The 14822-nt window shown below is 38.7% G+C and overlaps 1 protein-coding gene across 13 annotated transcripts in view; it reads left to right on the forward strand.

The window, feature by feature from the left end:
• The window catches only part of MEIS2 (Meis homeobox 2), a 201671-nt gene that overhangs the window by 5968 nt on the left and 180881 nt on the right, over positions 1-14822 (forward strand). For all 13 annotated transcript variants that reach the window (XM_070503659.1, XM_014847322.3, XM_070503649.1 and 10 more), the window contains exons 5-7: positions 671-721; positions 1528-1677; positions 11333-11447. In XM_070503659.1, the coding sequence (XP_070359760.1) occupies positions 671-721; positions 1528-1677; positions 11333-11447 (316 nt within the window). The remainder of the gene's footprint in view (positions 1-670; positions 722-1527; positions 1678-11332; positions 11448-14822) is intronic.

Raw genomic sequence — 14822 nt, forward strand, 5'->3', positions numbered from 1 at the left:
CTGTTTGCCGGGGCAGGCGGCCGAGCCCGGGGCAGCTAACCCGAAGGAAGTAACCGCTGGCGCGGCGGAGGGCGGGCCGGGAAGGTGGGGAGGTGGGGGGGGTGGGGGGGGTGGGGGGGCGGGTGAGGGGCAGGCCAGCGCAGGCCACTTTTAGGTGCGATTCTTTTGCTAATTTGCACGATTTCAATATTAAAAGTACTTAAATCCGCTTTCAAAGGCCCTGCCTCACCATTCATCTTGAGTATTTCCTTCTTTAGTAAGGACAGATTTCGCAGGGTGTGCTGTTCTAAAAAGCTTTCTCTCTCCAAAGAAGCGACTTCTTTTTTTTTTTTTTTCAATTTGGCCTGAGGTCCAGGGAGGGGATGGTTAAAGAGGACTCAGGCGGAGAAAGAAGGCCTGGCCCTAGGAAAGCAGTCCTTACAAATAGCTCAGTGAACATGAGGGCCAAAGATATTAAATGCTTCAACTCAGGTGGAGTCAGATTCCTACCCCGTGGCCAATGAGGCAGAGATGATCAGTAATGACTTGGTTTTTCTGACAATTTCTTGATCTGTGGCTTTTGCTTGGCTTCTTGCCTTTTTCTGCTCCCCAGCCCAATTTTCTCACCACCCCCCAATAGGGACCTCCGAGTCACAGAGCCTTAACTCCACGCTTGAAACTTTTCTTTCAGATGATACAAGCAATACAAGTTCTAAGGTTTCATCTTTTGGAGTTAGAAAAGGTAAGCAGAAAATGACACCCCCCACTTTGAGTTAGCCACTTCTCTCTCCTAGTTGAGTTGAGATTTTTTTTTAACAAACCTCCAGTCTGAGGCATTGAACACCTAGAGATTTTGAGCAACATGTTACCATGTCCTTCCTTCAAACTGCTCCTCGACCCAGGGGCTCAGAGGATGGGTGAATTAGGACAGCCCTGTCTTGTAAAGTGGCCTCCCCCTCCTTTTTTCCCCAGGCATTCAGGATTATTTTGAAATGCAGCAAACCATTTGTATTACTGGACATTCAGCCTGCTTGCGTCTCTATTAGCTCAGCTCACCCTCGGCCCAGAGCGGGCATTAGGTGCAAGCCGAGGGAATCATCCTCGCTGGGGTGTCTTTACATGCTCTGCAGTTCAATCACTTTCCCCTGGAAACATACAAAACTCCTAGCTTATTGAATCGCAAATGCTCATGCTGTTCCCACTTCCAGCGTTCTACCGTTTTGATGTTATCATCAAATTGGATTTTCCTCCTTGGACTCCCAGTCTGAACCCAGTTATTTCCAGTCCTGTTCCTTCTCTCTTTATTGTAACTTGTTGCTCAGGGAAGTCTCCGGAGAATAATATCTGCTGCAACAATTGCTCTATTGTTTCCTTGCCTTCAACTATTACACCCATTAATTAGAGTTAGTTTGGAAGACATGGCACTTTTGCTCTTTCCAAATGTAACCTTGCAAGTTAAGATTTTTTTTTCCCTTTAAAAATGAAACAAAACAATAACAACAACAACAACTACAGGAGCTGAGCCCTCGACCATGACCCTCTTTCTAGGTCCACGAACTGTGTGATAACTTCTGCCACCGGTACATTAGCTGTTTGAAGGGGAAAATGCCTATCGACCTCGTCATTGATGAAAGGGACGGCAGCTCCAAGTCAGATCACGAAGAACTTTCAGGCTCCTCCACAAATCTCGCTGACCATGTAAGTCTGTGAGCTTTTGGCATTCTTTTAAGACCACTGGGCAAAGCTTTTTCTTTTTCTTTTTTTTTTTGGAGCTTGTTATAACATCTAGCTCCACTGACTTAGTTTTCTTTGCGAATGATTTGGTCTCTTTGGGGGTCTTTTTTCTCACTACCTCTGCCATATCTTTCATCTCCGTTTCCCCTTTCTTGGATTCCCTCCTTATTTATGTTGAGAATCAAAAAAAGCAGGGAGTTGATAGAGTCATTTGTGCTCTTAATGTGTAAAGTTTCCTGGATTTGGTGACTTGAGTGTGAGCAAATTGTCTGTTTGATATGGTGACTGCTGCCTTTTCTGCTTTCTCAACTGTGTGTAATCAGTGCATCAGGGATAGAGAGAGGCAAGACAGCTAGCAGGAGGACAGGAGGAGGGAGAGAGAGGATTGAAGGCAAGGGAGAATTGAGGAGGGAGGGCTGACTTCCCAGTCTCTCACAGAGATGACAATCCTGAAAATTATTGGCAATCTTGCATTGCATTAGAAATAAAAGGAGCGCACACATTACAATTCTCAGAGCTTTTGCTCTATAGAAACTTATTGTCAGAATATGGACTTATTGCCAAGTGCCTGAAGCATCTTCATAATAAAAGACAGTAACCTTGATGAAACAATTATTAACAATGTATTACAGAAAGCTGAGGGGAATTGTGAGTGAATAACCATAGGTTAGTGGTTGAATTTTAACACTTAAACAGTTGGTGAATGAGGACGGAGAGTATAGTAAGGAGTGACTGTGTATGGCAGGCCAGAACGGGGGGTTTCTTTCTATTCTCTATGTTTTTAATCCTATTTTGGAACTGATCTAGGGAGTCTGATGCTTTAAAAAAAAAAAAAAGCATATGTAGTGAGACTGAAAATTTGAAAAAGAAGCAAAGAGAAGAAAGATTGCAGCTGGTAGGAGAGGCAAGAGTGGCGAGGTTAAAGAGTGGGTGTGAACAGCAGTTTATTTATAGGAACTCAAGCCTGGGGGTGGGGGACTATAGATTACATTCAATTGAACTCACAACCTAAATGATATAGGCTATAGCCTAATAACTTGGTGGCTGAAATATGACATTTATCCTCTGTGGACTAAACAGGCTTTGAGTCTTGAAGGAAGTTTGTATCATGACCATCACCCCCCAGTCCTGGGTGTTAAGAAGAATGAGTTGAGATGCCTTGTGAATAAACCTGTAAGGTTCTCCTCCCCCTCAAAAAAAGTTTTGAAAATATACCATCATAGATTTTAATTATTAGCCTTTATGCTGTATGAAAAGCCAGCCTAAGAACAAGAGTTAAAAAAAGAAAAGAAAAGAAGAGAAAACCTCAGTTCTGGATGTCCAGTTCTGAGACAGAATAAATACTATGGTATCGAAAGCTCCTGTGCCTATCTTTACTCTTAGCTTTTTCCATCATCACGATGGGGGAAATTTTGGGGAGCTCTTTTGTATACTGAGTGTATTAACTGAAATCAAAAGGCGCAGCAAGCAGCTATGGAAAGTTTATTTGCCGATCTGTGGCTATATGATGTGTGGTTGTGGTCCACGAGGCATGACACTACTTTAGAAATATTTGTTGTTGTTGTCATTTATTTGTTTATTTTCATGGCTTCCTGTTTCTAAATTCATCTGCGTTTTGCACTATTGGGGGAATGGGAAGGAATCTAGTGACAGGGTTTGTAGAATGAGAAGTTCACAGTTGTCTGCAGCCAAAAGCTTTTCTCATGACATTTCTAGGGGTCTCAACTACTTGGTTTTCTAGAGCAGTTTCTTGGCAACTGTTTTTCAAGTGGATGTATGAAACTAGAGCATGCTGATGTTTACATAGAAGAGATAAGATAAACTAGGCTGTTTGGAGTATTGACTGATGGACAATGCCAATTTATGGAACTATTGTAATATTTAAATTATACTCAAGAAGGAAGTTGTACCTAAGAGGACAACACTTTAATAATTTAACAATCATCATCTTTGGATAAAAGAGTCAACCATAACATTTGTTGCTCCTCTTCCTGGCCCCGAATCAAGTAAATATGACAACTGATTTATTTTGAACCCATGAGGGCTTGCCACCTCATTGGGCATCATAATTTAAAGCCTTTTATTTCCTAGAGATCTGAACTATAGCATTTTTACTTCAGCCCCCTGCTATTTGTTTTGAAAGGAAGCAAATAATTTGTTCCACCAGCACACCAAGTGGGAAATGACGAGGTTTGCCACCGACTTGAATGTTACGCGGGAGGTGAGAGAAAACCCTGGAGAGTCGTCACCATTTTTGATATTTTTGAACCATAGGCATATTGATTGTACTCATTTCCGGGCCTCCCTCTACAAGGGAAGCCCTCTTACGCTTCAGCCTCTCCTGTAAGCGCAGCCTCCCTCCACCCCTCAACCACAAAAAAGTGAAAATACCACAGAACCACTACCTGAGAAGTGGTCTGAGTGGGACATTTGCAGCATGTAAATGTGTCCAATTTGAATCTCCAGGTTTATTTTTTCATTTGCTTTGATATGCATATTTAATACATTGCCCCGGGCTGGATCTCATTCGGTGCGCGCTGGTGCAGGGGTGGTGAGGAGCCCCTTCAGAAGGACCCAGACGGTGTGTTGTTTTCTCTGTTTTATCTGTTGGCCGACTATTCTGATCTACTGCGCTTCCTCGTGGTTTTATTTGCACATGAAATGCTGAGAGCATTTCAACTTATTGGCTATGAATAATGACAGCTAAAAAGAAGTGTAGTTTAATTTGTTGTGTGCCAAGGTTTCTCTTGTGGAGGTGACAGTTTGTGACAGCTGTTTGACACCCCCAAAACACATACACCTCTCTCCTTATTAAGTAGTATCAAGCTACATTGTGTGTGTGTGTGTGCACGCGCGCTCGTGTGTGTGTGTGTGTGTGTGTGTGTGTGTGTGTGTGTGTGGGTGTGTGTGTTTAAGGAAGGATAGGGCAAGGAGAGAGAAAGAGAGTGAGAGAGAAAAAAGAAAGAATAAGTGTGTAATTCTGTGTAGTGGGAAGCAGAGAGAGAAGCATCAGGAGTAAAATATTAGGTACCAAAATAGCTTTTGATTTTCTTATTAAAAATGTTGAAAATAGAAATGAATAAAAGTAATTGATAGAAATATCTTGAAAGCAAGTATTTTTGGCAGACTTTTAAGAATGAGTTGTAAATACCGTTACTTAGCAAATCAGGCTGTTGTCATGCTGATTTCACATTTTGTAATTTGATGTCAATAATCTGATGTAACATAGATGAATTAGAAAAAGACAAACATGATGTCTTACCTTCCATGTGTTACACGCAGTAAAGATACTGAATTTGTTCATTGATTACTGACACTTACATTACGGGCATAGTGATAAAAGGAAGTTTGGAATTAAATAGGCAATAAAATTTGCAACATTGGCTACTTTTTGTCGTGTTTAGGAAATTCATAATGAATGCTTCTATTTTTAATATTATAATGTACGTTATCTTATACTCTTATAAGAGTAATTGTTATAGGTAGGAAATAGCTATTATAGTATTCTTTGGAGTACTGGGGAGAAAAAAATATGATGGTGAAAGGAAATAGAACTCTATTTTCCAGCTGCAGTTCATGTTAAGTTTCCCAGACATTCAAATTTATTATGTTTAAAGTAAACATGTCAAGACACCAATTCTTTAAAAAAGTTTCAACCTGAAAACTGTTGTGGAATAATCATGCTTTTCCTAGCCTGTAGAATTTCTGAATAATAGATGATAGCCACATTTTCTACTTTACATAATTTTAGACCAAATCTTTAAATCTGATGCAAACAAATGAAATATATCTTTATGTAAAGATATGTAAACATATCTTTAGATCAAGTTTAGATAAATGAAATATATTTGTTTGCAATATATTTTCTGAGCTAAGTTCTATTTGCCTGATGTGCATACAGTTATATTGTTATTCCTAGTTAATGTTCACAAAGAGCTGCATTTTATTTTTTTTGCATGAATTAAGTAACGGGAAGAAAGTACAACTGATAGAATTAACAGTGGATGACAGGTGCCTTAAAATTAGCTGGCTCTGATAACATAATTAATAAAAGAAAAATTATTTTAATTTCTATGTTGAAAGCTGTACTTTAAGTGAAAATATATTGTGTTTTCTTATGTATCTCTGAATACATCACGTTTATTTATGTCTATGCAGTTTTAAAAAATAAGTTAGGTCAGAGGAGAGAATGCCCTTGTTCCTGACAGAATACCGGCAATCGTCTATAGATAAATTCTATTACTACCTGAAAAATTAGTGGGGAGTAGGCAGCGAGGAGAGAAATAGGTTTAAGTGATAGGTCTATAGAATATCAAGGGGAAATAATTGGATTTGAAAATAATATTAATAAAATGAGTGATTTATGTTATCAGATAGTTTCTTAGGTTCTAGTGTGATGTCAGACCTTACAGTATGATACCCAAGGCCTCCAGGGACCCATTCCGCGGAAGTTCTCTCTCTCAGCTCTGTCCACCAACTCAAGGAGACATGGCCGGGGGCATGGGTTTTCTCTCGTTGTTGTTGTGTAGTTTCCGGTGGTTGATAGCTTTTCTGTCAATTTCCCATCAACAATAATTATATTATGTAAATCGTTTAAATTGTGCAGTTGGAGTATATTTTCAGTGTAACTGTGATGAGATGAAATTAAGCAAAAGTGCACCTGACAACCCCAGATATCACTATCAGATTAAAAACTTGATATTTTAAGCATTCATTTTCCTCTTTTTTTCAGACTGAATGTTCTATGGAACATCCCAATACAATTCAGGATTATAGGAGACGTTTGATAATATGACAGTACACCAACAATGCAGGAAATTTCTATCTTCTCTAAAAGTTGCTCCATTAAATGGAGGAATCATTTGCAAGAGAACTTGCTGCTTCTGTGAGCGTTGCTCATATATTAATTCCCAAAGCTTAATAGAGGGTGGAAGCTGGGAGATGAGGGAAAGACCCCAGCTCTATTTACATTTTTAAAGAGTGAGCCCATATTCTGAAAGCACACACAGTTCTCCTGAGTTCTTATGTCAACTTTAGAATAACAAAGTTGAAATTCCAACATTTTTTTCAAGCCAGACAATTAACATTTTTAACTTTTGTAGGCTTAGCTACATCAAGATAGAAGTTTTCATCTTATTTTAAAAAATAGTTTTTGCATAATGTGAATTAGGGGTTAAAACATAATAAAGTCATAGGAAATGTGTAACATTAATTATGTGGACTGATACAAGCATATCTTGCCTTTGTTGTTTAAACATATGGAGTCGAATTAGTTTTGCATGCTCCATTTGCTGATTAAAATATCTCTATATATATTTAAGATTACTTCCTACCTATGAGCACATACTCTGAATTACTTTACTGTATTTTCGAAGTTCATAAATAATTTTTGGCTTGGAGTTATATCATATTTTACTTGTATAGGTTCTAGAAAGTCAAATGCTTATTTTAAAGTATTTTTTAATACTAGGAATAAGAAGCGCAAATTACCTTAGGGATTATCTTGTCTAACTTCTTAATTTTAAAGAGATAGAGGAAACAAGTCCCAAAGAAATGAAGTCCATCACTTGCGTAAGGTCACATGATCAGTTAGAGGTGGCACCCTAGAGGCATCCTTCCAGTCTCATGCTCTCTCTCTTATACCACATCCACCTTTTCATTTGAATCACCTTGTCATTTGGGGTCTAAGATGAGTTTCACATGATTTTAGCTGGAACTTGCGTTTAGTATTGCTTTTTTTAGTCCTTGAAGCCTAATATATTTTACTTCCCGGCTCCATTTTGTACTTATTTAGAAACACTTTTACGTTGACTTCACTGTCTTTTTGCTATGGAAGGACTGTGAGCTGTGTGGAATCATCTAAACAGGGAAATGCCACCAATTCACCAGGACTTATTAAGTGCTATCCTATAGGCAGATCCCCCACAGAAATGCCATAGTGGTGCAAAATGTTCCAATTTCCACCATATCTGCAACCTCAACAAAAGAGGCACACATATGATTTGCTTCCTGTGCCTGGAGACTCCTGTCCTTTCTATGCTCTTGCCTAGATTTAGCAAAATTCAATGATGGTGCCAAATCAATTTCTTTTTTTTTTTTTAACTTTCAAGGGAGAAAACACTGGCAGAGTTGTGTTTTCCAGGGAAAGCTGTGTGTAAATGAGAAACAGAGGAGAGCTGCAGAGTGATCTCCTGTGGGCCCGCTACTACAAGCTCTCCCCATCTTGTCTCCTGCTTTTATATTAATTACAACTTGCATTATCAGCTGTGAGTCTGTAGCCCAGCAAATAGAAAATTCTGCCCCTGGAGACCTAGCTTCTTGTATCTATTTTCCGTCTCCTTCTATTGTGCTCCACTCGGTAGTCACTGCTTTTCTCCTGCTAATACTGCTCTTTAACGCAATTACGAAAGAGCAAGAGGAGTACCATATTTGACTCCCAATTATTAAAGCCACTGGGAATAGAAACATGTTCAGTCCTTGCCCTCGGGTGTCTTCATGATACCTTTGGCTGAAGAACAGGACGTATATTGTGGAATGCGTATAACCGAATGCTCACCCACGTGCATGCACACAGAGCATTTCTCTTTATTTTTCTACATACGTCATGGTTTTACATGCTTTCATATGCCACTATGGTTTCAAGATTCACTAAACTTCTGCATCTAATTTGGTAGAAAGCCAGGCAGTTATTCTTGAAGGATGTAAACTTGGAAACTATCTAGGGAGGGAAAAAAAAGAAGAAAGGAGTTGTGATATAAACAAATATTTCGATTTAAGAAAAAACGGTGTTATGAGTAATGGAATATATTTGATCTCTTATGTAGATTACAATTTTTTTATGACCAAAGAGCTAGCGATGTTTTATTTTTTTATTGACCAGATTATCAATATTCATCTTTGTATGTGATCGTCACCATGGTGTGGCTGAATATGACAACTTTGGGGTAACTCTTCAGCCTTGAAACCCCAGAGGGATTTATCTGTTTTTTCTGCTTTCAAGTTGTGTGAGTATCATGGTGCCCCTTAGTTTGTGTCAGTCTCTCAGATTAGATCATAATGCTTGAGACACTCTATGGAAATAAACATCTTATGACACTTTTTGAGGAGAGCGTTTCTGAGGATGTGAGGGAGAAAAGAGGGAAGAGGCAGGGGCATGCTGGGCTAGGTAGTGAACTTAAGCAAATTTCAGGACTGGGCTGAAAACCGAAGACCCAGTTCATTTGCAGGAACCAGCTGCTCTAAAAGGAGTATTTGCTTCTGTAGCTTATTTTCACCCTTTTACTTTAGAAAACATCTCCTCCAGAAAACCATTAAAAAAAATAGACTGGATTATAAATTAATGAGGCCTGACTTTAAAACTCAGTACAGGTTTGACCGATAAGGATACACCAGTATTTTCAGTTGCAGGAAGTCCTTCTGAGCGATCCTTTCAAATCACTATAGTGCCCAAACAGAAAGACTCGCTCCAGCTTCATTTGAACGATTATATAATAGCTATTGGATGACATTTGCCTTAAAACGTAGTTGAGGTGTTAGTGGTTAATTATTGTAATTTTCATGAGGGGTAAGGAGCTTTTATAGCAGGCAGCTTAATAAAAAGCCCGCAGTGCATAAAATTAACATCACTTGCTGTGTACACGGAAAAGTTTAGCTTAGGTGAATGTGTTACGGTGATGGCATTTTCTGAGAGAAGGCTCCAGCCAGCGTTGTTGCAGGACGAAACTCAGACCATGCTATTGTTTCTTTCCTTTTTTTCATGTAATTTGTCTAGCTCTTTATCTGATTCCCATCCGGCAAACAGCTGACACGCAGAGGCTGCAAAACTTGAAGAAGCTCTGTATGCTGTTTGCCTTTAGCTGCAAACTATTGGAGTGGTTTGTAACTTGGATGAAAAGAAAGCTCACAGGCCTGACTTTGTCTTAACACAGGCAACAGAGAACCTGGGTCTCATTTTATTCTACTCAACTTCATTCCCTAGTCTACTTTCTAAAACATAGCCTTCCTTTGGACATCTATACCTGTGCCATATGTACAGTCACGAAATTTCTGCTTAGGGTTTTCACTTGCAGTCACTTCTTTGCCTGATGGCAGTACCAGTAGCATTATTTGATATAGATGTTTTTAATCCATAGAGCTTTGGGTCATTTCATCATCCATCAAAATGCTAAATATTAATTTATAGTTAGTTTGGAGCAGATCTGTAGAGGAAAAAAAAAAAATAAGTTTTTTGTGGTTATTGTTCCAAACAAGAATAGTCCTCTATTTTCTCTCACCTTAGTATCGTGATTTTATTTTGGTAACATTTTATGTGCTATATGTAAATTATAGAGTTGATGTTGAGGAAAATGATGGACTGATTTTTTTCTAGATAAACTGTATATAATGACAACAGCAAGATTGCTTTCAGATGGGCAAGATGTTGCTTGTTGCCTATAGGCATGTCGGTCTGCCTGAATCCTTATTTACCAATTTTTCTAAGAAGAAATGGTGTACTTTGAGAGACTGATTTTTTAAAAATTTTGCGCCCAAAGAATTTCCCCGCAAAAAATTCGCCTGCCTGTAGATCTGTGGGCTTCGGTGAAGTTGTCGCATACAGGTGGCAAATGTGCAGCCCTGGCCTTCAGGCTAGTCTGTTTCATGTGCTGTTCCTACTCTCTGTTTCTGCCAGAGGAAATTCCATCTCTTGCCTGCCTTCATGTGGTGCTGATAAAGTCCTTCCTGTACATTAGAATTCCTGTTTTCCTTTAAGCAACAGCAGGGTATTGGGAATGACCAGGAAAGGGGAGGAGGAACAGAAGAAGAATACACTCAGCAAAGTAGCATGAGCTATAACTCTCGGTTTGCCTCACGTGTCCTCTGAAACCAGAAAAAAGCACTGCTCTATGAATTTAAAGTTTCCGTGGAGCTCACGTGAAAGCCCTATCCAGTTTATTAGATGGCTAACAGTTCAGAGCTGTTTCATTTTGTTGTTGCTCTCTGTGTAAATGAAAGCAGAATTGATCAGTCATTAGGTATTGATGCAGTGATTAATATCATTGTATCTATGGGCTGGGTAATCAGATGGTGACAATTTTGAGAGTTCATTCAGGCTGTTGTAGGGCAATGCATGTGGAAGTTACAAAGGGCTGCCCCATACATTCTTGAGTCTGTGATTTTTTTTAAGGGAGTCATTGAGTTTGGTAGATGTTAATGTTCTGAAGTATTTAGTATCTAAGAGCATTGAGACCTGTTTCTTGGAAGAGAGTGCCCTAATTAAGATAGCAGAGTGAAAATGACTTTTAGATTTTTAAGTAGGTTTTTCTAACTTTTAAAATGAACTTTATTGAGGTATAGTTTGTATATAATAAAATGCACTCATTTTAAGTGTTGATTTCAATTAACAAATGTATACACTAATGTCACCATCACCTCATCAAGATGCTGGAGCACCTTTTCTTCTTTCCGGTACCTATTGCTGAAAAGACAACATAAGATCCGGCAACGTGGCATCTATATTTGCCTAGTTCTACAAATACTAATATGTATACATTTTTTGTCTCTCTCTGCACTTTTCCTCTTGGTTCCTCAATTGCGGCTGAAATGGTAACTGTGGAAAAATTCCTTGGCCTCCTGACATCAGAATCCTGCATCTTGGCGAGACCACGATGATGCCACCTCCACCCACTCAGCAGGCACCCCAGGGCCCTCCAGTGGGGGCCATGCTTCCCAGAGTGGAGACAACAGCAGTGAGCAAGGTAAAAGGTCAAGCATTTTCCTTGTGCAAAGTAGGCATGACTAAAATAACTTCAGTATTTTGCGATATCAGTACATCCGCCTCCTCATAAACAGGAGAGTGGCAGGTTAGGGAGTATAATCAGCTGCTGTTTAGGGAGACAGTATTTCCTCTCCTTAACTTACCTTATTTAAAAAAAAAAAAATCAAAGTGAGATGTCTAATCTTTAAGTAGGCATTGCAATAACAATTGATTAGTTCTGCCAATTCTTTTACAAATTTGGTTATCTACACTTTACTTCTGTGTGCGTAGGTAAATAGAATGACAGATCTACTTTCCTGCTATGATGTAGTAGTTTGAATTATGCTATAAATGGGATATTTTGTTTGTAATATCAACTATAAGAGTTTTCTATAATCAAGCAACGATGCCTCTAAAGCACATACGATGCAAAAATCTGTTCTCATTAACTCCGGAAGTACTGCGCGCATTTTACGTGGAATCTTATCTTCAGAAGATGGATTTTGAAATTCTTAGATTATTTGTCCCCATTTCCATTCAGCTGACTGGTGACTTTTGTTGCAAATCCTAAAAATTAGAATAATCAGAGAGCAAGGGGGTCATCAACTGCAGATGACAAGGAAGCCTAGTGTGATTTATAATAAATTTTACCATTTAAAACTCACCTACTGCACAGAAAGCAATTAGATATTGGTAGGGATGACTCGTCTATGGCTAAAATGATAATTTAAAGGAAGATGCATTATTGAGTGTGGGCCAGGAAAGTGTATAGATTTTACTTTTTAATATTTTACATTAGATGGTGTCTGATCTCCTAGGTCTATTTCATCTCTATTATGACTGTGTTTATGGCCACAATATTTAAGCATTAGACGGTCTTCCAAGTAAGGGACAGTTTAACAGCTTGAGCTGAAGTTATATATGCCATTTAAAAGAGGGTGGCTGAGGTAGGGTGAGTGCCTTCCCTCCAAGTTTCTGGCCAGAGATTTTTTTGGATTTCTAGTATTCTAGAAGAGTCTAGAGAAATGTCCTTTCTAGGATGCCATGAACTTGTGAATGGGTGCAAATTAGAATCTAGGTTTAAGAAAGTTGCAACTAACACAGAAATGAATACCATCACCTCGTAAATTGTGGAAGAGCTCGTAAATTGTATCTATTTAGGCTTTATATATTGTTTTCTTAGATCAGTTAGATTGTACATAAGAAAACTAAACTATAAGGCATTTTGAAGATGACATGTACATAAATTCAATGGATCTGCAATGCAATGGCTTAATTGTGGGTCCGTATCATGATGATAGACTTCTCAGGGTAGTTAAATCTGAAAAGTTTTCTATGACTCCACCTTCCCTACCATCCCAAATTGCTGTGACACAAAGGGTGAAATGCACCTATTAATAAAAACAAAACACCCTAAACATTGAACGCAAGAGGGGGAAAGGAGAAGCAGACTTAATGGTCTAATGAGGCTATCTTCCAAAGCCTCGTTGTGTGTGAGGCTCGCTTTGACCTTTCACTTTGCTCAGGAGCCCAGCGCTTCATTTTTCACATTCTTGCAATTACGTTAACGCTTCAAGCATTTCTGACTCCAAGTCAGCTAGCAACACCAGGCATAACTCAACACTGTGAGTTTTTCTCCTCTCTGTAGATTCATTAACAGGTCACCAAGGTCCCAACTGAAATTTAAAACTGACTGGTTCTGTTGGGTTGGTTGAGTTATGGCAAGGGAGATAGCAGGCAAGGACCAGAGCAGGGGAGGGGGAGAGAGAAGACCCTGGGCTTTGGAGCAGAGAATAGTTGTGGCAGCGAGCAAAGCATGGGGTTTTATCATGTTGGTTAGTTTTATTTGGTTGCTTTGGGTTTTTTTTTTTTTTTTTCTGGTCAGGAAAGAGAAAAGCTCTGGGACTGATACAGCGGGTAAAAACAATACCCATAAACCTCTGTGTTGTGGGTAGCCGCACCCACTTATCCGATGTTGAAGGATTTGATCCCTGTAGGATTCTGTTCCTTTAATCATATCTCTGTGGGATTAAAGAATGGACACGGTAGCTTATGTGTATGAGTACTAGGAAGTCAGTCATTTTACTGTATTAAAGTGTGAGGGATAAAAAAAGTTATGATTCCTATAAAATGGAGAACGTTTTGGCATCGAGAGTTTCCTACCTGGCTTCCACATCAATGGTTCCAAACACATGTTGAAGGGTATTCTGTTTTTTACAGCAGAGTTTAAATTTTGAAAACCAGGCAAGTCTATCTTGTCATACTCGTGCCCATATTAGCCTTTTAAACATGTTTTCAAGGCATTTTGAGATTTTGTCCCACCCAATTGTCCAGAGTAGTTTTCTGAGGGAAAGATTAATTATCTGCTTCTGGGCAAAGTCAACAGAGATATTGACTGAAATCGCATATGCTTATCCTAGGTTAAATCTTAGGGTTGATGTATAATGGAAAACCTGGGAGGGAAATTTATGTTCTTCGTATTAAATATGTTATAATGTTTCTTTGGAAACCAAGTTTTTAGTTTAGAAAAGAGTTTTCTTGCTTATTCAGAATTTATTAGCACAACAGGCATATGGAAAACTGTAAAACGATTCAGTTTCAAAACAAATTATGATAAACAGAAAAAATAGGGAGGAATTGTACTAAATACAGTGTTTTCATACACATTTTAAATTAAACTTTAATAGCCATATGCTATAAAACAATACATGCATTTATGTTGCTTTATAATTCTTGTGAATATTTCTCCTAAGATGATTCATACAAATCTTTACTTTGGAACCTAAAAATACCTTATTTTATGACTTGATAGTGAAAGAGCTACCGTTACACAGGTGAAAGGTCACCTTTTCCTCCTCCGTGTTTGTGCAACAAACGGAGAGAAGGGGGAAAAATCATGTCTTTAAAATATTGTAAGAAACAAACTTGGTAAAATGTAAAAGCTGACTTTACTGTATCTTTCAAATAGCACATGCCTAGCAGGAAACTATATAAATATGAACCAGACTTTCATTCACTCTGATTTCTTTTGCTAAAAGAAGCCAGAGGGATGGAGTTTGTCTTGCTAGTCACATTAAAACGAAGAAAAAAAAATCTAGTTTTTCAGAGATAAAATTAGGGTGTAGACTGGGAGCTCTGGGGAAGTAACTGGCCCCCTTTGTGTCTGGCTTCCCATAAGTAAAATGGGGCTTGATAATAAGGCTTGGGGTCCCTAATTCTCTACCTGCTGAGTCAAAAGCTGCTTTGTATTTCATTGTGTATTTTGCCAGAGTAAAGACTAGGAAGCAGCCCCCTTGTTCATAGAGCACTTTGAGAGCCTTAGATGAAAGGCACAATATATGTACAAAGTATTATTATTATTGATGGGTTTGTGTAA

The sequence above is a fragment of the Equus asinus genome, chromosome 2 (genome assembly GCF_041296235.1).
Source record: "Equus asinus isolate D_3611 breed Donkey chromosome 2, EquAss-T2T_v2, whole genome shotgun sequence".
In the NCBI taxonomy this organism is placed as follows: Eukaryota; Metazoa; Chordata; class Mammalia; order Perissodactyla; family Equidae; genus Equus; species Equus asinus.